Below are 25797 nucleotides of genomic sequence, written 5' to 3'. Positions count from 1 at the left end.
CCTGCATGAGATAACCAAAGCGTCGACGCTGGCGTACAACTGGCACGCTGGCAGAGGGGGAAATACTTGAAGTTGGAGAGAGTCGTAAATCAGATTCTACAGTTTCCCTTTAGAACGGCGGCGGAGGCAGAGGTGTGGAAAGCGCGCTTTAACGTAAGCAAAAGTCCCCAAAAAGCAATCGGAATCTGAAACAGCTAATTAAATGACTGCTGATATGCCACCGCCACCTCCACCCACCCCCAATACACACACCCCGCCTATTGTTATAAGAACAATCAAGTGCCTCTATAACAATCCGTTCGCTGCCAGTCGGCTATCTGGAGCTACTGATTATACTTTTGCGCGGAACTTAGGCACTTTATATTTCATCTTGCTACGCTACGAAAATGGTATTTATTACACACAGATTGAATCAGTATCGGATCACCGCAAAATTATATATCTGCTATAGGAAACATCAGCCAGAACTATAATTTGTACTGGATCGTGCTTTAATATCACTATACGCTCATACATAAGTACCAAATATAGATGGTTGGGTATGTTGCGTGGGGAGCCCAACATCCATTTTGAAAGATACAGATTTATTGGTCATCTGACTTTAGGAGCACATGCATGCAGGATACTTCCAATTCTAGAAATCCAATATATCTATGTGGAATTCCACTTACAAGAGTATTTCATTTTCGGCGTAAGGCTTCATTTCCGGGGCATTTTTCTATTTATTGCATCGTGTGAAAGTAGATAATAGCATTACCTACCAAAATAATTGAATGGGCGTAAATCGGCTGGAGAGCATCTAATCTGGCTCTTAACACACATCATCGTACTCATCACGCCGAAAACACATGTAGGTAGGTTTCTAAACTGTGACAAAATTCCTATTCCAACGGTCACATGGCGGTCAAGTTATCAGGAAAGTGGCGTCCTCATTGATGTTGATCGTTTGGATTTGAATTTGTATACGCGTGTGGAGGAGCATCGAACGGGCAGTGGACACATTCAACCAGGTGGCAGCGAAGTGGAGCGGCTGGCCTGCTGATAATCGTCTATCGTTTGATATGGGTTGAACATTTCAAGTGTTCCACTGGGGAGAATCCGCTTTGCACCCGGTTCCTTGTTTTGTGTTAATGCAATAGAGGTGTTTTTCCCTAGATAACATTCTATTTTGTTTCAAGTATGGCACTGCACATACACACAAGCCATGGTTCGACGATAATTTACAGATAATTTCCACTCATCATATCCTCAGAATGGATTAGTGCTTTGGGTACATTCAAGTCTTTATTACGTCGCATACAAAAGTGTTTACAGTTTCAGTTTAGCCGCATTTATGGCATAGCTGCAGGATGATCGAAATGGTGTTATATAACGAAACGGCTGGGTGCAGTGATCCATATGGATTTCTACTTCTTACGCTCTGCCTCCTCCATGGCGCGCATCATTTTGGCATCATGCTTCTCCCTTATGGCACGCTGGAGCTCCTCGCGATGACCTGCAGCGGTGTGCCTGAAAGGAGCGAGTGGAATCAATGAGCTGTGTCCCAAAGGAACGCAACGGAGTGGAGACAATGTGCTACCTTGTCCGTTTTGCTTGTTAAACTGCTTGATGAGGCGACGCTTCTTGGAGGACTCCGGAAGGCTCTGAATGTGCGCGTACAGCTGCGCCAGTGCAGTGTCCGTGTAATTGCTGTTGTTTGCCGCTGCCGTGGCGGCACGATCTACAAAAGTGTACACCGTGTTGACCGTCGAGTCGTCCGAGATGGATTCTTCAAGGGTTTGCTCCGGTGACATGGTTTTTTGCGTTTGCACTCAAGAAAGTATGCCCGAATATCGGTGGCTAGCTTTCCGGGAACTTCGAAGATTTCCAGACCCTGCTGAATCATGTAGGACACAATGCTGGACATCTTCTTCGCCGTATAGTGGAGCGCCTCAGGCGGCATTTGCCTGGGGCAAATCAGGTGCGGTGTAAACAAGATGGCCAAATTCTCCGCGGACATCTTGTTGCTCTCCTCACGCGCTGCCACCGAATGGAGCATTTTAATAATGTGCTGCAGTAACTCGCGATGCTCTTCGGGGAGCAGGAGAAGGAGCAGCTGCACCGAGTTGAGAAGATGTTGTTGGCGCTCTGCGGTAGCCGCCACCTGACCCCCCATTAATGCCTGGCTAAGCGGCGCTATCTGAAGATGTGCTGGATAGTGGGCGTCTGTAAGCAAAGGCTCTGGCAGCTCGGCCAGAAAGCTCTTAAAAACAGTGGCACAGTCGTGAGCCGAGAATCCTGTCAGTTCCAAATCCAAGGGCTGGTCGTGCTGTATGTGCATTCGTAGCTCGTTCTGCCTGGAAACGGCTCCTGTCTTGCGAAATAGTCCCTCCTGGGTGAGATCTGCAGAATAGCATTTCCGCATTTAGAATAATTCAATTTTCCGGACTCTCCCTGTCACTTACTCTTCTCCAGCATAAGAAACTCTTTGAGCTCCTCCAGGTGCATCAGAAAGCCTGCATCAATTTGTTGCTGCAGCGTTTCAGTGGGACTGTTGCCTGCCGACTTACTGCCTGCCCCAGCCGTGCAGCCTGTGGCAGGTCCGCGATTCTTCTTGGAGAGGCGATTCCACTTCTTTATCTTGCCCTTATCTTCGTAGACGATTTCATGGTACGGCATGTCGAACCTGCAACCCATAAATCGGTAAGCACTATATTTCGATGGGATGGCAGCGTCGCTCGTGGCAACTTACTCGTCGGTGTTTAGTTCCAGCTCGAAGGAGAGGTGCATGCGCACCAGAGACTTGTATTTTTCATAATTGCTGTTGCGCATGCGTGTCGCTAGGTCGCGGTCATTAAATTCATTGATGTTGGCGTATTCCATGTCCATTGTTATACGAAAGGGCGTATACAGGGCGACAGCAGTAGCCAAAGCAACAGCACAGCACAGCACAAACGAAAAGGACTTCCGTAGATTCGAATCCCAGCACTCACACGCTCACTTTAACAAATATTACTTTTCTAAAAGTACAATATAGAAGGTTTGTGGCCTGACAGCATATTTGTTGATAGCTTTGCTGGTGGAATTTATTTGCGGAAAATTGGGCGAGACGCGCTGCAAAAATTGAAATATTGAACTGGCAGAGCTGTCACTGGCGTCCAAAGAACATTTTGTGCGAAAACGCCATGTCAATGTTAAAGAATTATAAGCTGTACACTAATGCTTCTTTATTTACAGCTGAAATTAGTTAGTAAATCTCTTAAAGAACTCGAAATTACAAATTTCGGACCAGCCGATTGAGGCGCCCATACACATGGCGCCAAAGCTGGCCGATAAACCGGCTATATACTGTGGTAGGACCGATCCCTTGGACATGTTGTGTTCTGTTCTGTTCTCCGTGATGCAAAAAATGGAACTGAAACTGACACGCAGACCGTTATTTGGCTTGACAAATTGCCCTGCATGAGATAACCAAAGCGTCGACGCTGGCGTACAACTGGCACGCTGGCAGAGGGGGAAATACTTGAAGTTGGAGAGAGTCGTAAATCAGATTCTACAGTTTCCCTTTAGAACGGCGGCGGAGGCAGAGGTGTGGAAAGCGCGCTTTAACGTAAGCAAAAGTCCCCAAAAAGCAATCGGAATCTGAAACAGCTAATTAAATGACTGCTGATATGCCACCGCCACCTCCACCCACCCCCAATACACACACCCCGCCTATTGTTATAAGAACAATCAAGTGCCTCTATAACAATCCGTTCGCTGCCAGTCGGCTATCTGGAGCTACTGATTATACTTTTGCGCGGAACTTAGGCACTTTATATTTCATCTTGCTACGCTACGAAAATGGTATTTATTACACACAGATTGAATCAGTATCGGATCACCGCAAAATTATATATCTGCTATAGGAAACATCAGCCAGAACTATAATTTGTACTGGATCGTGCTTTAATATCACTATACGCTCATACATAAGTACCAAATATAGATGGTTGGGTATGTTGCGTGGGGAGCCCAACATCCATTTTGAAAGATACAGATTTATTGGTCATCTGACTTTAGGAGCACATGCATGCAGGATACTTCCAATTCTAGAAATCCAATATATCTATGTGGAATTCCACTTACAAGAGTATTTCATTTTCGGCGTAAGGCTTCATTTCCGGGGCATTTTTCTATTTATTGCATCGTGTGAAAGTAGATAATAGCATTACCTACCAAAATAATTGAATGGGCGTAAATCGGCTGGAGAGCATCTAATCTGGCTCTTAACACACATCATCGTACTCATCACGCCGAAAACACATGTAGGTAGGTTTCTAAACTGTGACAAAATTCCTATTCCAACGGTCACATGGCGGTCAAGTTATCAGGAAAGTGGCGTCCTCATTGATGTTGATCGTTTGGATTTGAATTTGTATACGCGTGTGGAGGAGCATCGAACGGGCAGTGGACACATTCAACCAGGTGGCAGCGAAGTGGAGCGGCTGGCCTGCTGATAATCGTCTATCGTTTGATATGGGTTGAACATTTCAAGTGTTCCACTGGGGAGAATCCGCTTTGCACCCGGTTCCTTGTTTTGTGTTAATGCAATAGAGGTGTTTTTCCCTAGATAACATTCTATTTTGTTTCAAGTATGGCACTGCACATACACACAAGCCATGGTTCGACGATAATTTACAGATAATTTCCACTCATCATATCCTCAGAATGGATTAGTGCTTTGGGTACATTCAAGTCTTTATTACGTCGCATACAAAAGTGTTTACAGTTTCAGTTTAGCCGCATTTATGGCATAGCTGCAGGATGATCGAAATGGTGTTATATAACGAAACGGCTGGGTGCAGTGATCCATATGGATTTCTACTTCTTACGCTCTGCCTCCTCCATGGCGCGCATCATTTTGGCATCATGCTTCTCGTGATGCTCCCTTATGGCACGCTGGAGCTCCTCGCGATGACCTGCAGCGGTGTGCCTGAAAGGAGCGAGTGGAATCAATGAGCTGTGTCCCAAAGGAACGCAACGGAGTGGAGACAATGTGCTACCTTGTCCGTTTTGCTTGTTAAACTGCTTGATGAGGCGACGCTTCTTGGAGGACTCCGGAAGGCTCTGAATGTGCGCGTACAGCTGCGCCAGTGCAGTGTCCGTGTAATTGCTGTTGTTTGCCGCTGCCGTGGCGGCACGATCTACAAAAGTGTACACCGTGTTGACCGTCGAGTCGTCCGAGATGGATTCTTCAAGGGTTTGCTCCGGTGACATGGTTTTTTGCGTTTGCACTCAAGAAAGTATGCCCGAATATCGGTGGCTAGCTTTCCGGGAACTTCGAAGATTTCCAGACCCTGCTGAATCATGTAGGACACAATGCTGGACATCTTCTTCGCCGTATAGTGGAGCGCCTCAGGCGGCATTTGCCTGGGGCAAATCAGGTGCGGTGTAAACAAGATGGCCAAATTCTCCGCGGACATCTTGTTGCTCTCCTCACGCGCTGCCACCGAATGGAGCATTTTAATAATGTGCTGCAGTAACTCGCGATGCTCTTCGGGGAGCAGGAGAAGGAGCAGCTGCACCGAGTTGAGAAGATGTTGTTGGCGCTCTGCGGTAGCCGCCACCTGACCCCCCATTAATGCCTGGCTAAGCGGCGCTATCTGAAGATGTGCTGGATAGTGGGCGTCTGTAAGCAAAGGCTCTGGCAGCTCGGCCAGAAAGCTCTTAAAAACAGTGGCACAGTCGTGAGCCGAGAATCCTGTCAGTTCCAAATCCAAGGGCTGGTCGTGCTGTATGTGCATTCGTAGCTCGTTCTGCCTGGAAACGGCTCCTGTCTTGCGAAATAGTCCCTCCTGGGTGAGATCTGCAGAATAGCATTTCCGCATTTAGAATAATTCAATTTTCCGGACTCTCCCTGTCACTTACTCTTCTCCAGCATAAGAAACTCTTTGAGCTCCTCCAGGTGCATCAGAAAGCCTGCATCAATTTGTTGCTGCAGCGTTTCAGTGGGACTGTTGCCTGCCGACTTACTGCCTGCCCCAGCCGTGCAGCCTGTGGCAGGTCCGCGATTCTTCTTGGAGAGGCGATTCCACTTCTTTATCTTGCCCTTATCTTCGTAGACGATTTCATGGTACGGCATGTCGAACCTGCAACCCATAAATCGGTAAGCACTATATTTCGATGGGATGGCAGCGTCGCTCGTGGCAACTTACTCGTCGGTGTTTAGTTCCAGCTCGAAGGAGAGGTGCATGCGCACCAGAGACTTGTATTTTTCATAATTGCTGTTGCGCATGCGTGTCGCTAGGTCGCGGTCATTAAATTCATTGATGTTGGCGTATTCCATGTCCATTGTTATACGAAAGGGCGTATACAGGGCGACAGCAGTAGCCAAAGCAACAGCACAGCACAGCACAAACGAAAAGGACTTCCGTAGATTCGAATCCCAGCACTCACACGCTCACTTTAACAAATATTACTTTTCTAAAAGTACAATATAGAAGGTTTGTGGCCTGACAGCATATTTGTTGATAGCTTTGCTGGTGGAATTTATTTGCGGAAAATTGGGCGAGACGCGCTGCAAAAATTGAAATATTGAACTGGCAGAGCTGTCACTGGCGTCCAAAGAACATTTTGTGCGAAAACGCCATGTCAATGTTAAAGAATTATAAGCTGTACACTAATGCTTCTTTATTTACAGCTGAAATTAGTTAGTAAATCTCTTAAAGAACTCGAAATTACAAATTTCGGACCAGCCGATTGAGGCGCCCATACACATGGCGCCAAAGCTGGCCGATAAACCGGCTATATACTGTGGTAGGACCGATCCCTTGGACATGCTGTGTTCTGTTCTGTTCTCCGTGATGCAAAAAATGGAACTGAAACTGACACGCAGACCGTTATTTGGCTTGACAAATTGCCCTGCATGAGATAACCAAAGCGTCGACGCTGGCGTACAACTGGCACGCTGGCAGAGGGGGAAATACTTGAAGTTGGAGAGAGTCGTAGATCAGATTCTACAGTTTCCCTTTAGAACGACGGCGGAGGCAGAGGTGTGGAAAGCGCGCTTTAACGTAAGCAAAAGTCCCCAAAAAGCAATCGGAATCTGAAACAGCTAATTAAATGACTGCTGATATGCCACCGCCACCTCCACCCACCCCCAATACACACACCCCGCCTATTGTTATAAGAACAATCAAGTGCCTCTATAACAATCCGTTCGCTGCCAGTCGGCTATCTGGAGCTACTGATTATACTTTTGCGCGGAACTTAGGCACTTTATATTTCATCTTGAATCAGTATCGGATCACCGCAAAATTATATATCTGCTATAGGAAACATCAGCCAGAACTATAATTTGTACTGGATCGTGCTTTAATATCTTTATACGCTCATACATAAGTACCAAATATAGATGGTTGGGTATGTTGCGTGGGGAGCCCAACATCCATTTTGAAAGATACAGATTTATTGGTCATCTGACTTTAGGAGCACATGCATGCAGGATACTTCCAATTCTAGAAATCCAATATATCTATGTGGAATTCCACTTACAAGAGTATTTCATTTTCGGCGTAAGGCTTCATTTCCGGGGCATTTTTCTATTTATTGAATGGCATTATTTGGCATTACCTACCAAAATAATTGAATGGGCGTAAATCGCCTGGAGAGCATCTAATCTGGCTCTTAACACACATCATCGTACTCATCACGCCGAAAACACATGTAGGTAGGTTTCTAAACTGTGACAAAATTCCTATTCCAACGGTCACATGGCGGTCAAGTTATCAGGAAAGTGGCGTCCTCATTGATGTTGATCGTTTGGATTTGAATTTGTATACGCGTGTGGAGGAGCATCGAACGGGCAGTGGACACATTCAACCAGGTGGCAGCGAAGTGAAGCGGCTGGCCTGCTGATAATCGTCTATCGTTTGATATGGGTTGAACATTTCAAGTGTTCCACTGGGGAGAATCCGCTTTGCACCCGGTTCCTTGTTTTTTGTTAATGCAATAGAGGTGTTTTTCCCTAGATAACATTCTATTTTGTTTCAAGTATGGCACTGCACATACACACAAGCCATGGTTCGACGATAATTTACAGATAATTTCCACTCATCATATCCTCAGAATGGATTAGTGCTTTGGGTACATTCAAGTCTTTATTACGTCGCATACAAAAGTGTTTACAGTTTCAGTTTAGCCGCATTTATGGCATAGCTGCAGGATGATCGAAATGGTGTTATATAACGAAACGGCTGGGTGCAGTGATCCATATGGATTTCTACTTCTTACGCTCTGCCTCCTCCATGGCGCGCATCATTTTGGCATCATGCTTCTCGTGATGCTCCCTTATGGCACGCTGGAGCTCCTCGCGATGACCTGCAGCGGTGTGCCTGAAAGGAGCGAGTGGAATCAATGAGCTGTGTCCCAAAGGAACGCAACGGAGTGTAGACAATGTGCTACCTTGTCCGTTTTGCTTGTTAAACTGCTTGATGAGGCGACGCTTCTTGGAGGACTCCGGAAGGCTCTGAATGTGCGCGTACAGCTGCGCCAGTGCAGTGTCCGTGTAATTGCTGTTGTTTGCCGCTGCCGTGGCGGCACGATCTACAAAAGTGTACACCGTGTTGACCGTCGAGTCGTCCGAGATGGATTCTTCAAGGGTTTGCTCCGGTGACATGGTTTTTTTGCGTTTGCGCTCAAGAAAGTACGCCCGAATATCGGTGGCTAGCTTTCCGGGAACTTCGAAGATTTCCAGACCCTGCTGAATCATGTAGGACACAATGCTGGACATCTTCTTCGCCGTATAGTGGAGCGCCTCAGGCGGCATTTGCCTGGGGCAAATCAGGTGCGGTGTAAACAAGATGGCCAAATTCTCCGCGGACATCTTGTTGCTCTCCTCACGCGCTGCCACCGAATGGAGCATTTTAATAATGTGCTGCAGTAACTCGCGATGCTCTTCGGGGAGCAGGAGAAGGAGCAGCTGCACCGAGTTGAGAAGATGTTGTTGGCGCTCTGCGGTAGCCGCCACCTGACCCCCCATTAATGCCTGGCTAAGCGGCGCTATCTGAAGATGTGCTGGATAGTGGGCGTCTGTAAGCAAAGGCTCTGGCAGCTCGGCCAGAAAGCTCTTAAAAACAGTGGCACAGTCGTGAGCCGAGAATCCTGTCAGTTCCAAATCCAAGGGCTGGTCGTGCTGTATGTGCATTCGTAGCTCGTTCTGCCTGGAAACGGCTCCTGTCTTGCGAAATAGTCCCTCCTGGGTGAGATCTGCAGAATAGCATTTCCGCATTTAGAATAATTCAATTTTCCGGACTCTCCCTGTCACTTACTCTTCTCCAGCATAAGAAACTCTTTGAGCTCCTACAGGTGCATCAGAAAGCCTGCATCAATTTGTTGCTGCAGCGTTTCAGTGGGACTGTTGCCCGCCGACTTACTGCCTGCCCCAGCCGTGCAGCCTGTGGCAGGTCCGCGATTCTTCTTGGAGAGGCGATTCCACTTCTTTATCTTGCCCTTATCTTCGTAGACGATTTCATGGCACGGCATGTCGAACCTGCAACCCATAAATCGGTAAGCACTATATTTCGATGGGATGGCAGCGTCGCTCGTGGCAACTTACTCGTCGGTGTTTAGTTCCAGCTCGAAGGAGAGGTGCATGCGCACCAGACTTGTATTTTTCATAATTGCTGTTGCGCATGCGTGTCGCTAGGTCGCGGTCATTAAATTCATTGATGTTGGCGTATTCCATGTCCATTGTTATACGCAAGGGCGTATACAGGGCGACAGCAGTAGCCAAAGCAACAAAACAACAACAGCACAGCACAAACGAAAAGGACTTCCGTAGATTCGAATCCCAGCACTCACACGCTCACTTTAACAAATATTACTTTTCTAAAAGTACAGTATAGAAGGTTTGTGGCCTGACAGCATATTTGTTGATAGCTTTGCTGGTGGAATTTAATTGCGGAAAATTGGGCGAGACGCGCTGCAAAAATTGAAATATTGAACTGGCAGAGCTGTCACTGGCGTCCTAAGAACATTTTGTGCGAAAACGCCATGTCAATGTTAAAGAATTATAAGCTGTACACTAATGCTTCTTTATTTACAGCTGAAATTAGTTAGTAAATCTCTTAAAGAACTCGAAATTACAAATTTCGGACCAGCCGATTGAGGCGCCCATACACATGGCGCCAAAGCTGGCCGATAAACCGGCTATATACTGTGGTAGGACCGATCCCTTGGACTTGTTGTGTTCTGTTCTGTTCTCCGTGATGCAAAAAATGGAACTGAAACTGACACGCAGACCGTTATTTGGCTTGACAAATTGCCCTGCATGAGATAACCAAAGCGTCGACGCTGGCGTAAAACTGGCACGCTGGCAGAGGGGAAATACTTGAAGTTGAGAGAGTCGTAAATCAGATTCTACAGTTTCCCTTTAGAACGGCGGCGGAGGCAGAGGTGTGGAAAGCGCGCTTTAACGTAAGCAAAAGTCCCAAAAAGCAATCGGAATCTAAAACAGCTAATTAAATGACTGCTGATATGCCACCGCCACCTCCACCCACCCCCAATACACACACCCCGCCTATTGTTATAAGAACAATCAAGTGCCTCTATAACAATCCGTTCGCTGCCAGTCGGCTATCTGGAGCTACTGATTATACTTTTGCGCGGAACTTAGGCACTTTATATTTCATCTTGCTACGCTACGAAAATGGTATTTATTACACACAGATTATAATGTTACGGCTACGGGCTGGTTAAATCTTGTTGGCAATGCAGCCTCAGCAGGAAAGGGAATCGGGGTTAGTGCACTATACTGCGATCTGGGCTCAGCTCGCCGGATGGGGTCGGGGTCTTTCCTATCCCTATACTTCCTTGTTCTCGCCATATTATAAAAATTTAAGTGCACTGACACAGAATCTACTTTGATCAAAACAAAAAAAAACAAATGTAATCAATCCCCGGTCGGCATAGATGGCAAGAAGGAGTCCGGTAGTCGCGTATTTAATTTAGTGATCCTAGGTGTAGGAGATCACTAGTTCCTCTATACCCTCCCTACCTTCGGCAATGCGTGGAACGATGTTGGCATGGCCCCTAACGTAACTACCGCTGCATTATTACACTCGATGCATCATTGGCATTATGTACTTAGACAGAATGGTTGTTATTTATTCCAAATTCATGTTAATTCAAAATAGTTCTATTAATCAAGATTCAAAAGATTCATATATAACAAAAGGTTCATTAACTGAAGAATATAAAATACAATTCATAGCAAAACTGAGCCTTTTTACTCACGAAGGTCAACATTTCCATTCAATACGAAATTAATGATCATTACCAAATTCAAACACTTTCCTTGACGAGCTCGTTGGGCCCAATGAACTGCTTCGGTAGCTGTGGAACAATATTAATTATATAAAAATAGTAAAGAATTAAAGAATGACATTTTGGCCGACATTGCCAGAGTGAATCAAGGCTTAACATTGAGTTGATTAGGAAAGGGCTTAAGACATATGATAAAGAAATTAATTCTATAGGAAAGATATTCCTTAATATAACTGTATATGTTTATATGATTTTACATTTAAAGTCAAATTTAATTGAAGTGCAAACACAAGAATGCAAGCAAAAGAAAAGAACAAGACAAAGCAAAGAGAATGTCGATGATCAAATTAATGCACGTTTATATGTGTGTGCATACGCACGCATATGCCCGAATTCTCTTCGAACGAAAGCTCGCTCTTGGCGTGTGAGTTATCACGCTCTCCCTTTCATTACGCTGCACCGCTGCTATACCCTGCTATTTCGCGGGTATGTTCGTACTCACGAATCGATGATCACATGTTGTCCACGACACAGGTCACCCTAAATTCCGATTCCTGATCTTGTATTCACATCTTCTGCACAATTTTAGCTGACATAAATTTCCACTTTAATTCCTAGGCGTTGTCGATTCCGCATCAAGGATGTTGAGTTGCATCTCGCAACATACGCTTATAGGGCATTCAAAGGTCGATACAGATCGTCCGTACAACGGAAACGCTGGTAATTCGAAGCGGCCAAAAATAAGACACTGGAGGTTGCGTGGGGGGTTAGGCGTGAGAGCCCCAAAGCACGGCAGACCTCCAGTGACCAAGAGATTCTGTAATAGATTCGGAATTCAGTGAATGTACCAAACCTGCTTTCCTCTATAATCACCTTCTTTTTCTCTCCGTAGCACTTTGCACTTTCACCACACAATATAGCTTGATCTTGCTTTTTAGTCGATTCTCCGCCGACTTGCAGTTATGTAATTTGGTATGTATTATGTAATACAGGGACACGTGAACTTCCACTAGAGTTTGGCACTATTGGCACAGGCACAACCGAAGTGTTTTGGGAGAAAAATGGAATTGATCCGCATGTTCACCGTCGCTGTCGGCTTAAGCGGCATAGACGAGCTTTAACGGGACCCTTCCATGGAATTCGGTCTCGAGAGACGAAAAAGAACATTCGAGCAATTAAAGCTCCATATTCGAAGTAGCTGTTTTTAAAGCCTTGGTGTTCGAACTAATCAAGTTGGCGCGTGATTTGAATCTGCTTTATATCTGGGAAATTATTAGGGAATTTAATCTGGGTTTGCTTCACTGGCCACTACACTCTCCACCACCAGATTATGTCCCGGAGTGATCGACAGGGATCGTAATCGAAAAGAAAAGAAGGACAGTGAATTAGCGGGTTTGAATATCCTTTACGTGGTATACTCCCATTTTCTTTCCTTTCTCGTTCGATAATTCGTAATAAACAGGACTTAGCTTTTTCGTTACTGTTGCTGTCACAAACACCTGCGCTAATTTATGGCTGAATTGTTTAGACGCGTTGCTTTGGGAGAAATTGCGAACGTAAACCTGATCTCCGACGTTGAATTGTATGTTTCTACTCCTCAAATTGTATACCCTCGCGTTGGTTGCATGAGCCTTTGCATTGTTGACCTTTGCTGCATACCTTGCCAACTGCAGAGCATCGGGGTAATTAACTCTAGAATCATCTGATAGCAAGTTAAGTTTCCTGAGCAATTCGTAATCCTTGCCATTCAAAATCATGTTTTGCCCAAACGTAAGGAAGTAAGGAGAATATCCGGTGGTTGTATGTAGACTGGATCGAATAGCACCGTTAATCTCATTCAGTCGTTGATCCCAGGTAGTGTGATCTTTCCCCACGTACGCACGGATCGCCGCCAAAACCGATCGGTTTAAGCGCTCGCTTGCATTCGCTTGAGGCGAATAAAAAGCGGTACAAATATGTTTAATTGAAAATCGAGTTAGAAAAGCCTCAAAGAATCCTGATCGAAATTGAGAACCATTGTCCGTTAAGATGGATTCCGGCACTCCAAACGTAAAGAAAATGGAATTTTCTAAGTACTCGCAAATCTTTCCGGAAGTGAATCGTTTCAATGGACAGAGGAAATGGAATTTTGTACAATGATCCACGATTATTAATAATCCGATATTCCCTGCCTTTGAACGAGGGTATGGACCTAACAGATCCATGTAGAGTCGTTGAAACGGTCTCTCTGATTGCATTGGCTTTCCCAATGGTGGTCGTAATACTATATTGGGACTTTTGCTCTGTTTACAAATGACACAATTATTCACATACTCTCGGATTTGAACCAACACCTTGGGCCAGAACAGGTATCTCTTAAGTTTTTCAACGGTTTTACCCATCCCGCCATGTGATGCGCTAGGAGAATCATGGGCTTGTTTGATAACACTACTGACTAGGCCAGAGGGTACCCATAATTTCCACGACTGGTGGTCAGATTCAGAATCTCCAATCGAAGCTTCGGTGCGTTTGTATACATAGCCATCTGTTATTTTTAAATCTGGAAGTTTCTCTTGGTTCTGCTGAATGCGTTCAATTAAATCCAGATATTCCAACGAAGTGAAATGCTCGGACTCTAAATCGATGATCGGCCCTAGATCTATAAACTCATCTACTGACGATTCATTTTGCCTTGACAGAGTGTCAGCAATAACATTTTGTGAACCCTTCCGGTGTTCAATGCGAAAATCAAAACCCTGTAACTGTATAGCCCATCGCGCGAGCCTTCCAGACAAATCCTTTTGTCGCATCAACCACTGCAATGCTGCATGGTCGGTTATTACTAAGAATTCCTGGCCTTCTATGTAAGCTCGAAATTTCTTAATTCCCTTAATAACTGCTAGACATTCTAGTTCTGTAACGGAATAATTCCGTTGAGCTTTGGATAACTTAACCGACATGTATCCAATTGGCATTTCGAAGCCTTCTTCATTCTCTTGAGCTAGGACGCACCCGAGACCAAAAGAACTAGCATCACACAATAAGATGAATTTCTTAGAAAAATCAGGAGTTCTGAGGATTGGAGCTGATGTTAATCTTCGTTTCAATTCTTCAAAAGCATTGGTTGCGGTTTCATTCCATATTAAGGAAGTATTCTGTTTCTTAAGCATCTCGGTCAATGGATAGCTCACGGAGGCATAATTCTCGACGAAACGTCGATACCATCCGGATAAACCGAGAAACTAGTCGTAACTGCTTTACCGTTGTTGGAATTGGGAAGTCGTTGATTGCCTGAATCTTAAATGAATCAGTCTTGATCTGACCATCCGAAATTATGAAACCGAGATATTTAATCTCTCTCATGCAGAACTTAGATTTTCGAACGTTGATAGTGATATTCGCTTTTCTTAAGCATAGTGCGATTTCTTGCAAAAGAATCAAGTGCGAATCAAAGTCATCCGATAGAACAAGCAAGTCATCGAGATATACAAAAACTCGATTCCGTAAATGTGGGGGTATGACATGGTCCATTAAGCGGCATAAGGTCTGAGGTGCATTTGTCAGACCAAATGGCATGACCTTATATTGGTACAGTGGACGATTCGGAACGGTAAACGCAGTATACGGTCGTGATGGCTCGTCCAATGGTATTTGCCAGAAAGCATGTTTCATATCAAGACCAGTTATATACCGCGCTGGAGGTAAGCGGCTTAAGATCCCGTCAATATGTGGTAAGGGGTAAGCATCCTTCCTCGTGTATTTATTGATCTCGCGAGAGTCTAAACACAACCGAACCTTATCACCTTTTTGAACAAGAACACAATTACTACTCCAAGGACTGCAAGAAGGTTCTATGATATCGAGAGCTAACATGTTATCTACCTCAGCAAACATAAGTTTTTCGCGCGCAGGGGAGATTGGCCAGTGTCTTTGTTTAATCGCCTTAGCATCACCTACGTCGATCGAGTGCGAAATAATGCTGGTTCTGCCCAATCCGTCTCGTTCGTACGAAGGAAAAATTTCGACGACACCTTGCAGTCTCTCCTGCTCTTTACTAGAAAGTTTGTGTAACTTGGGTGAGCTTTCCTCATCCTCCGTGGGACCTATATCTAACTCAGAGACACTTTCGCTCATGAGTCGATCAGCAAGTTTAAATTTCCTAAAAAAGTCAATTCCTAAGTAAACCTCTTGGGTTAAGTTTGGTATGATGAAAAAATCTATACTTTCCGTGAGACTACGATATGTAATAGTCGCTGTGAAAATGCCCTCAACCGAGCATTTGGTTCCGCTGGCTGTTTTAACCCTTCCCGAACACTTACGTGATTTCGGATGGTTAAGGAGAGCACGGGCGGCATTGTTGCCAACGCAACTAACCGACGCTCCAGAATCTAACAAGGCGTTGTAAACCTTGTCTTCAATCGTGATGGGTGTGTACAGACGGTTATCTCCCGTACTGAATATGGAAGCAATTAAGCATTGTCGAGTGCTAACAACTGTTTTCCAAAATTTGCGTAATCGAAGGGTAGATCTTTTAGATTTTGTCGTAATTGATATGGTACAAAGATCGCCAAATATCCTATTTCTAGCTTTCTTGTAATTTGTCAGTCTTACATGTAAGGGTAAATATCTAGTTGGTCGTTTATCCGATAAAAATCCTGAGTCCATAGCGGTTTTAGCTAAACCCTCATCTATAGTCTGACTGATGCTTTCGCTATGTTTTGGTACGGATGTGCCTACAGGGGGTTCGTTGACACATCCCGCAGCCGGTTTTCCGAAGGATGGCACTTAGAGCAACGTGGCTTGTAAACATTCTTGGTTCCACAACCGTAACAAAATATGCTTCTAGGTTCCACACAATCATCCCATCTATGCCCTATCTTATCACAATTCCAGCAGGACATCAGGCTCCTCAAGGTGTTCCCTCTCCGGAGAGATCTCGGAGATGTTGCGCCGGTTTACAAAAGGCGTTTTGTAAGAAGGGTTTCGAAGTTCCGAATAAAATTGTTCGTGCTTTTTAACCTCTAAAAGTAATTTCTTTATCGAAGTGATATTCAAATGTAGTAACTCGTGATGAAGTGTACTTTTCGAATTGTCAATCAACAGCTTAACAAGGTCGCATTCTGGTAGGCTACGCCCGAGTCTATTCACCAACTCTTCTATACTATTCTGATAGGAATCAAAAGGCTCCCCTTGCTTTCGTTTCGCGATTCTACGCCATATGTCGACATCAGTGGCAGCATCGTCATATTTATCCCTAAATGCCAGACAAAAAGTTTCCCACGCGAACTCTTCATGTTTACGATGGAACTGCCAGAACCAATCACCTGCTTTTGCGGATAACAATAAGTGCAAATGATCGCAAACCAGCTGGAAATTGTTTCCCAGGGTCTGTGCCGTCAAGGAACGTACCCGGTAAATAAATTCTGTGGCCGATAGACCGTCTTTACTACCGTCAAACTTTACTTTCCAGTTTTGAATAACATGTCCTACCTTTTCTGGTGAAATTGAAACTGAAGAGCGATTGCTAGTATTCCTTAAGTCTGCCTCTTGGCTTGCTCTACTCCTAACGTCTGCTGGTACATGCTGATAATTCGAAGCCTGCTCCGCAAGTCCCGATCTCAATTGAAACGAACTCAGATGATGGCTCAATGCTGTCTCTATATGGGCGGTTAGCTTCTACAACAACGTCTTTTGTTGGGTGCCCATCATTGACCTTACCAAATTAACAATTTCACTTTTATCCATGGCGTTAGATGAATTCAGCGATTGGCTAGTTGGGTCTGTAGGGGTAGGATTTCCCTCCCTTTGCTTAGATCTCGTTACTATATTTGACTTGGGAATAGCGCCTCTGCCTCTACCTCGAAATCTACTTCCACTTGGCCCTGGCGCATCGAGGGGAATTCCTTCAGTGTTCGAATCTCCTACCTCTGCAAGGTCCGCGTTATTTAATTCCGTCGCCAAATCAACATTTCCCCGAACTAACATTTCTGTAGTGCATAGTCCGCGACAGGTTGGACAACTCGGTGAACTCTTAAGCCAATCGGTCACACAGGAATGGTGAAATTGATGTTGACACGGTGTCGTGGCAAACAATTGATCTTTCTCAAGTTTATCGTGGCAAATGCGACAATAGCCATGCTGATTTAATGCAGTTTCAAAGCTATTATCTTTACTGGCCATATTTCCTCTTAATTTTTTTTTTTTTTTTTCAATCAGCAAAATATTTTCTGTCTTTTCCACAAATGCCAATTCTACATCGATGTGTAACTCCTCTCTTATGCCTCTATGATTATTGAATTAAATGGATATTAAAGGTTCCTATTAGACTATGTTTGATACTCGTCGGGAACTCAAAGTTTCTCTAAGCCCCGCCATTCCAAGTACCGAACAAGTCATGTTCCTATAAAGTTGAAAGTGGTCGTGCGTCTGGTTGGGTCGATCAATACAAAATCCTGAATTGCAATCGCAAATTCCACAGCTCAGATACACGGCACTAACATCTTTATTCTACTAAAATATTTTCTTCAGACATCTATACAGTTCACGCCTCATTTCTTGGTAGACCAATCCCTACTCAGTCGAATTGAAATCTCCATTCCAAAAGCTGACTACACGTCTACACGATATACCGAATTTTCTAATTAACAGGCTAATGGATGTATTAACAGAGCTTAACCGTGAAGCACGAAGGTTACTCCAACCGTTCGGAATTATCCTCATCTGGAAATAATCGTATCTTTTCTACACTTTTCCGATTATAACACGTCGTTTCGTCTTCGGCCCCACGTTGGGCGCCATTTTATAATGTTACGGATACGGGCTGGTTAAATCTTGTTGGCAATGCAGCCTCAGCAGGAAAGGGAATCGGGGTTAGTGCACTATACTGCGCTCTGGGCTCAGCTCGCCGGATGGGGTCGGGGTCTTTCCTATCCCTATACTTCCTTGTTCTCGCCATATTATAAAAATTTAAGTGCACTGACACAGAATCTACTTTGATCAAAACAAAAAAACAAATGTAATCAATCCCCGGTCGGCATAGATGGCAAGAAGGAATCCGGTAGTCGCGTATTTAATTTAGTGATCCTAGGTGTAGGAGATCACTAGTTCCTCTATACCCTCCCTACCTTCGGCAATGCGTGGAACGATGTTGGCATGGCCCCTAACGTAACTACCGCTGCATTATTACACTCGATGCATCATTGGCATTATGTACTTAGACAGAATGGTTGTTATTTATTCCAAATTCATGTTAATTCAAAATAGTTCTATTAATCAAGATTCAAAAGATTCATATATAACAAAAGGTTCATTAACTGAAGAATATAAAATACAATTCATAGCAAAACTGAGCCTTTTTACTCACGAAGGTCAACATTTCCATTCAATACGAAATTAATGATCATTACCAAATTCAAACACTTTCCTTGACGAGCTCGTTGGGCCCAATGAACTGCTTCGGTAGCTGTGGAACAATATTAATTATATAAAAATAGTAAAGAATTAAAGAATGACATTTTGGCCGACATTGCCAGAGTGAATCAAGGCTTAACATTGAGTTGATTAGGAAAGGACTTAAGACATATGATAAAGAAATTAATTCTATAGGAAAGATATTCCTTAATATAAATGTATATGTTTATATGATTTTACATTTAAAGTCAAATTTAATTGAAGTGCAAACACAAGAATGCAAGCAAAAGAAAAGAACAAGACAAAGCAAAGAGAATGTCGATGATCAAATTAATGCACGTTTATATGTGTGTGCATACGCACGCATATGTCAGAATTCTCTTCGAACGAAAGCTCGCTCTTGGCGTGTGAGTTATCACGCTCTCCCTTTCATTACGCTGCACCGCTGCTATACCCTGCTATTTCTCGGGTATGTTCGTACTCACGAATCGATGATCACATGTTGTCCACGACACAGGTCACCCTAAATTCCGATTCCTGATCTTGTATTCACATCTTCTGCACAATTTTAGCTGACATAAATTTCCACTTTAATTCCTAGGCGTTGTCGATTCCGCATCAAGGATGTTGAGTTGCATCTCGCAACATACGCTTATAGGGCATTCAAAGGTCGATACAGATCGTCCGTACAACGGAAACGCTGGTAATTCGAAGCGGCCAAAAATAAGACACTGGAGGTTGCGTGGGGGGTTAGGCGTGAGAGCCCCAAAGCACGGCAGACCTCCAGTGACCAAGAGATTCTGTAATAGATTCGGAATTCAGTGAATGTACCAAACCTGCTTTCCTCTATAATCACCTTCTTTTTCTCTCCGTAGCACTTTGCACTTTCACCACACAATATAGCTTGATCTTGCTTTTTAGTCGATTCTCCGCCGACTTGCAGTTATGTAATTTGGTATGTATTATGTAATACAGGGACACGTGAACTTCCACTAGAGTTTGGCACTATTGGCACAGGCACAACCGAAGTGTTTTGGGAGAAAAATGGAATTGATCCGCGTGTTCACCGTCGCTGTCGGCTTAAGCGGCATAGGCGAGCTTTAACGGGACCCTTCCATGGAATTCGGTCTCGAGAGACGAAAAAGAACATTCGAGCAATTAAAGCTCCATATTCGAAGTAGCGGTTTTTAAAGCCTTGGTGTTCGAACTAATCAAATTGGCGCGTCATTTGAATCTGCTTTATATATGGGAAATTATTAGGGAATTTAATCTGGGTTTGCTTCACTGGCCACTACAAGATTGAATCAGTATCGGATCACCGCAAAATTATATATCTGCTATAGGAAACATCAGCCATAACTATAATTTGTACTGGATCGTGCTTTAATATCACTATACGCTCATACATAAGTACCAAATATAGATGGTTGGGTATGTTGCGTGGGGAGCCCAACATCCATTTTGAAAGATACAGATTTATTGGTCATCTGACTTTAGGAGCACATGCATGCAGGATACTTCCAATTCTAGAAATCCAATATATCTATGTGGAATTCCACTTACAAGAGTATTTCATTTTCGGCGTAAGGCTTCATTTCCGGGGCATTTTTCTATTTATTGCATCGTGTGAAAGTAGATAATAGCATTACCTACCAAAATAATTGAATGGGCGTAAATCGCCTGGAGAGCATCTAATCTGGCTCTTAACACACATCATCGTACTCATCACGCCGAAAACACATGTAGGTAGGTTTCTAAACTGTGACAAAATTCCTATTACAACGGTCACATGGCGGTCAAGTTATCAGGAAAGTGGCGTCCTCATTGATGTTGATCGTTTGGATTTGAATTTGTATACGCGTGTGGAGGAGCATCGAACGGGCAGTGGACACATTCAACCAGGTGGCAGCGAAGTGGAGCGGCTGGCCTGCTGATAATCGTCTATCGTTTGATATGGGTTGAACATTTCAAGTGTTCCACTGGGGAGAATCCGCTTTGCACCCGGTTCCTTGTTTTGTGTTAATGCAATAGAAGTGTTTTTCCCTAGATAACATTCTATTTTGTTTCAAGTATGGCACTGCACATACACACAAGCCATGGTTCGACGATAATTTACAGATAATTTCCACTCATCATATCCTCAGAATGGATTAGTGCTTTGGGTACATTCAAGTCTTTATTACGTCGCATACAAAAGTGTTTACAGTTTCAGTTTAGCCGCATTTATGGCATAGCTGCAGGATGATCGAAATGGTGTTATATAACGAAACGGCTGGGTGCAGTGATCCATATGGATTTCTACTTCTTACGCTCTGCCTCCTCCATGGCGCGCATCATTTTGGCATCATGCTTCTCGTGATGCTCCCTTATGGCACGCTGGAGCTCCTCGCGATGACCTGCAGCGGTGTGCCTGAAAGGAGTGAGTGGAATCAATGAGCTGTGTCCCAAAGGAACGCAATGGAGTGGAGACAATGTGCTACCTTGTCCGTTTTGCTTGTTAAACTGCTTGATGAGGCGACGCTTCTTGGAGGACTCCGGAAGGCTCTGAATGTGCGCGTACAGCTGCGCCAGTGCAGTGTCCGTGTAATTGCTGTTGTTTGCCGCTGCCGTGGCGGCACGATCTACAAAAGTGTACACGTGTTGACCGTCGAGTCGTCCGAGAAGGATTCTTCAAGGGTTTGCTCCGGTGACATGGTTTTTTTGCGTTTGCGCTCAAGAAAGTACGCCCGTATATCGGTGTCTAGCTTTCCGGGAACTTCGAAGATTTCCAGACCCTGCTGAATCATGTAGGACACAATGCTGGACATCTTCTTCGCCGTATAGTGGAGCGCCTCAGGCGGCATTTGCCTGGGGCAAATCAGGTGCGGTGTAAACAAGATGGCCAAATTCTCCGCGGACATCTTGTTGCTCTCCTCACGCGCTGCCACCGAATGGAGCATTTTAATAATGTGCTGCAGTAACTCGCGATGCTCTTCGGGGAGCAGGAGAAGGAGCAGCTGCACCGAGTTGAGAAGATGTTGTTGGCGCTCTGCGGTAGCCGCCACCTGACCCCCCATTAATGCCTGGCTAAGCGGCGCTATCTGAAGATGTGCTGGATAGTGGGCGTCTGTAAGCAAAGGCTCTGGCAGCTCGGCCAGAAAGCCTCTTAAAAACAGTGGCACAGTCGTGAGCCGAGAATCCTGTCAGTTCCAAATCCAAGGGCTGGTCGTGCTGTATGTGCATTCGTAGCTCGCTCTGCCTGGAAACGGCTCCTGTCTTGCGAAATAGTCCCTCCTGGGTGAGATCTGCAGAATAGCATTTCCGCATTTAGAATAATTCAATTTTCCGGACTCTCCCTGTCACTTACTCTTCTCCAGCATAAGAAACTCTTTGAGCTCCTCCAGGTGCATCAGAAAGCCTGCATCAATTTGTTGCTGCAGCGTTTCAGTGGGACTGTTGCCCGCCGACTTACTGCCTGCCCCAGCCGTGCAGCCTGTGGCAGGTCCGCGATTCTTCTTGGAGAGGCGATTCCACTTCTTTATCTTGCCCTTATCTTCGTAGACGATTTCATGGTACGGCATGTCGAACCTGCAACCCATAAATCGGTAAGCACTATATTTCGATGGGATGGCAGCGTCGCTCGTGGCAACTTACTCGTCGGTGTTTAGTTCCAGCTCGAAGGAGAGGTGCATGCGCACCAGAGACTTGTATTTTTCATAATTGCTGTTGCGCATGCGTGTCGCTAGGTCGCGGTCATTAAATTCATTGATGTTGGCGTATTCCATGTCCATTGTTATACGAAAGGGCGTATACAGGGCGACAGCAGTAGCCAAAGCAACAAAACAACAACAGCACAGCACAAACGAAAAGGACTTCCGTAGATTCGAATCCCAGCACTCACACGCTCACTTTAACAAATATTACTTTTCTAAAAGTACAATATAGAAGGTTTGTGGCCTGACAGCATATTTGTTGATAGCTTTGCTGGTGGAATTTATTTGCGGAAAATTGGGCGAGACGCGCTGCAAAAATTGAAATATTGAACTGGCAGAGCTGTCACTGGCGTCCAAAGAACCTTTTGTGCGAAAACGCCATGTCAATGTTAAAGAATTATAAGCTGTACACTAATGCTTCTTTATTTACAGCTGAAATTAGTTAGTAAATCTCTTAAAGAACTCGAAATTACAAATTTCGGACCAGCCGATTGAGGCGCCCATACACATGGCGCCAAAGCTGGCCGATAAACCGGCTATATACTGTGGTAGGACCGATCCCTTGGACATGCTGTGTTCTGTTCTGTTCTCCGTGATGCAAAAAATGGAACTGAAACTGACACGCAGACCGTTATTTGGCTTGACAAATTGCCCTGCATGAGATAACCAAAGCGTCGACGCTGGCGTACAACTGGCACGCTGGCAGAGGGGGAAATACTTGAAGTTGGAGAGAGTCGTAGATCAGATTCTACAGTTTCCCTTTAGAACGACGGCGGAGGCAGAGGTGTGGAAAGCGCGCTTTAACGTAAGCAAAAGTCCCCAAAAAGCAATCGGAATCTGAAACAGCTAATTAAATGACTGCTGATATGCCACCGCTACCTCCACCCACCCCCAATACACACACCCCGCCTATTGTTATAAGAACAATCAAGTGCCTCTATAACGATCCGTTCGCTGCCAGTCGGCTATCTGGAGCTACTGATTATACTTTTGAGCGGAACTTAGGCACTTTATATTTCATCTTGCTACGCTACGAAAATGGTATTTATTACACACAGATTGAATCAGTATCGGATCATGGCAAAATTATATATCTGCTATAGGAAACATCAGCCAGAACTAAGGCTTCATTTCCGGGGCATTTTTCTATTTATTGCATCGTGTGAAAGTAGATAATAGCATTACCTACCAAAATATTTGAATGGGCGTAAATCGCCTGGAGAGCATCTAATCTGGCTCTTAACACACATCATCGTACTCATCACGCCGAAAACACATGTAGGTAGGTTTCTAAACTGTGACAAAATTCCTATTCCAACGGTCACATGGCGGTCAAGTTATCAGGAAAGTGGCGTCCTCATTGATGTTGATCGTTTGGATTTGAATTTGTATAAGCGTGTGGAGGAGCATCGAACGGGCAGTGGACACATTCAACCAGGTGGCAGCGAAGTGGAGCGGCTGGCCTGCTGATAATCGTCTATCGTTTGATATGGGATGAACATTTCAAGTGTTCCACTGGGGAGAATCCGCTTTGCACCCGGTTCCTTGTTTTGTGTTAATGCAATAGAGGTGTTTTCCCTAGATAACATTCTATTTTGTTTCAAGTATGGCACTGCACATACAAGTTAACGTACCCAATTCTATTGAGCTCTTATACGAGTTGTAAACGAGTTGTTTCCAAAACGAAAACAGTTTCAATCTTGGGCCTCCGCCTAATTGATTTCTAAGATATACAATCTCAAGGGCTCCCGCCGCAATCCCAATCTTTGACACTCGCCTAAATGGAAAACCAATGTTTGCCCACACCCGGCTTCTCATAAACAATCTCACTCCCGGCTTTCTGCAGATCCTGCACTTTAGGCATTTTACAGTTCTCTCTTTGGATGACGAAATCCAATACTCGGGATGGCGAAATCAATTGAAATGTTTATAGAAAAACTATTCCCGAAAGGGATCAACGATGCAAAGATCAGAAAGTTCAAGTCAGTCTTGATCCAGAAGCGACACCGCAAAGTCGAGCTAAAAACGAGGGGGAATTATACAGTTATACCCGATACTAAGTCAGTATGGCTCTCCTCCGGCAAACGCCGCTAATATTAAACGACACGACAAAGAGTGCGTGCGAGAGAGACAGAAAATCAGTCTGAGCGTGACGTCGGGTGCTGCGTAGCCAGTGCAAATTGATTTGTTCTTTTTGGCTATAAAAATAATCTGATCTGATCCAGATTCAGCAATCTGATATATATGATCATTGTCTATGATTCTGCGTTTTTTGTTTTCTCGTATCCTCAATATTGTGGATTCAACAGACTTTTGTCCTTTGTGGGGGCGGAAGGGGGTGGGGCGAAATTTTGAGATATACGTTTTATAGTGAAATCTAACAGGAGTGCGGATCCCAAATTTGGTTACTCTAGCCTTAATAGTCTCTGAGATTTGTGAATATCCCCAGATTTTCATCCTTTGCGGGGGCGGAAGGGGGTGTGGCGAAATTTTGAAACAAACTCGTCTCGGTCCGATATATTAGGAGTGTGAATACCAAAATTTGATTGCTCTAGCTTTTGTAGTCTCTGAGATCTAGGCGCTAATGTTTTACTCTAAGCAAAGCCGCCCATGCTACGAGAGAGACAGGGCGAGAAAAAATGAAATTGTTTTCTTGATGCTGGCTATAATAATTATACGATCTGGTTCAGATTTTGCACTCTAGAAGATATAGTCATCTTCTACGATTCTGCGTTTTTAGTTTTCTCGTATCGTCGAAATTGTGGATGCCGCAGATTTTCGCCTTTTGTGGGGGCGGAAATGGGCGGCGCAAAGTTTTGAAATATTCTTGTAGCAGTGACATATCACAGAAGTCTGGATTCAAAACATCGTTGCTCTCGCTCTTATAGTCTTTGAGCACTAGGCGCTGAAGGGGACGGTAAGACGGACGGACGGACAGACGGACAGACGGACAGACGGACAGACGGACGGACGGACAGACGGACAGACAGACATGGCTCAATCGACTCGGCTATTGATGCTGATCAAGAATATATATACTTTATGGGGTCGGAAACGATTCCTCTTGGACGTTACACACATCCACTTTTACCACAAATCTAATATACCCCAATACTCATTTTGAGTATCGGTTATAATTAAGATCGCGCAAACCCTTTGCCCGGAATCCTTTGTGACCCTCTACTTAAATCTATATCAGTGAAGTTAGAAGTAAAATAAAAACTTTTTAAAAACACAATCCGCTACCGCAGTTATTTAACTGGCGCCCAACGTGGGGCGACGTTGTATAAAAAGCACCGAATAATAAAAGTGTTGCGTCGTGCCGAAACCCGAAGGACAATTAATTAATGGAATAAATCCTTCAGATATAAAAACGCGGAGTGACTGTGAGATATAAGATAAGAAAAAGTGAGATAAAAAGGAAACAAAC

General features: G+C 44.5%; 2 protein-coding genes, 1 long non-coding RNA gene and 2 pseudogenes across 3 annotated transcripts; 1 reads left to right on the top strand and 4 right to left on the bottom strand.

Moving 5' to 3' along the window:
* Positions 1–296: 296 nt before the first annotated feature.
* On the top strand, positions 297–3604 carry LOC117194443. The gene is made up of 2 exons (XR_004474826.1): positions 297–389; positions 452–3604. It is a non-coding gene; the product is annotated as an uncharacterized LOC117194443 (long non-coding RNA).
* A 1094-nt stretch (positions 3605–4698) lies between these two features.
* On the bottom strand, positions 4699–6335 carry LOC117194436 (annotated as a pseudogene).
* Positions 6336–8098: 1763 nt separating this feature from the next.
* Positions 8099–9823, bottom strand: LOC117194849 (annotated as a pseudogene).
* Positions 9824–20825: 11002 nt separating this feature from the next.
* Positions 20826–22700, bottom strand: LOC117194440. The gene is made up of 4 exons (XM_033399009.1): positions 22309–22700; positions 22022–22242; positions 21156–21959; positions 20826–21085 (listed from the first exon to the last, which is right to left on the bottom strand). The coding sequence occupies exons 1-3, from the start codon at positions 22443–22445 to the stop codon at positions 21742–21744; spliced, it is 576 nt and encodes a 191-aa protein (XP_033254900.1). The 5' UTR covers positions 22446–22700; the 3' UTR covers positions 20826–21085; positions 21156–21741.
* LOC117194848 (rho GTPase-activating protein 19-like) lies at positions 20974–21731 on the bottom strand. Its single transcript, XM_033399319.1, has 3 exons — positions 21311–21731; positions 21156–21278; positions 20974–21071 (listed from the first exon to the last, which is right to left on the bottom strand). The coding sequence occupies exons 1-3, from the start codon at positions 21729–21731 to the stop codon at positions 20974–20976; spliced, it is 642 nt and encodes a 213-aa protein (XP_033255210.1).
* Positions 22701–25797: the final 3097 nt, after the last annotated feature.

The sequence above is a fragment of the Drosophila miranda genome (genome assembly GCF_003369915.1).
Source record: "Drosophila miranda strain MSH22 chromosome Y unlocalized genomic scaffold, D.miranda_PacBio2.1 Contig_Y3_pilon, whole genome shotgun sequence".
Classification (NCBI taxonomy): domain Eukaryota; kingdom Metazoa; phylum Arthropoda; class Insecta; order Diptera; family Drosophilidae; genus Drosophila; species Drosophila miranda.
Note: the sequence above shows the minus strand (reverse complement) of the source record. Positions and strands in the feature narration are given on the sequence as shown.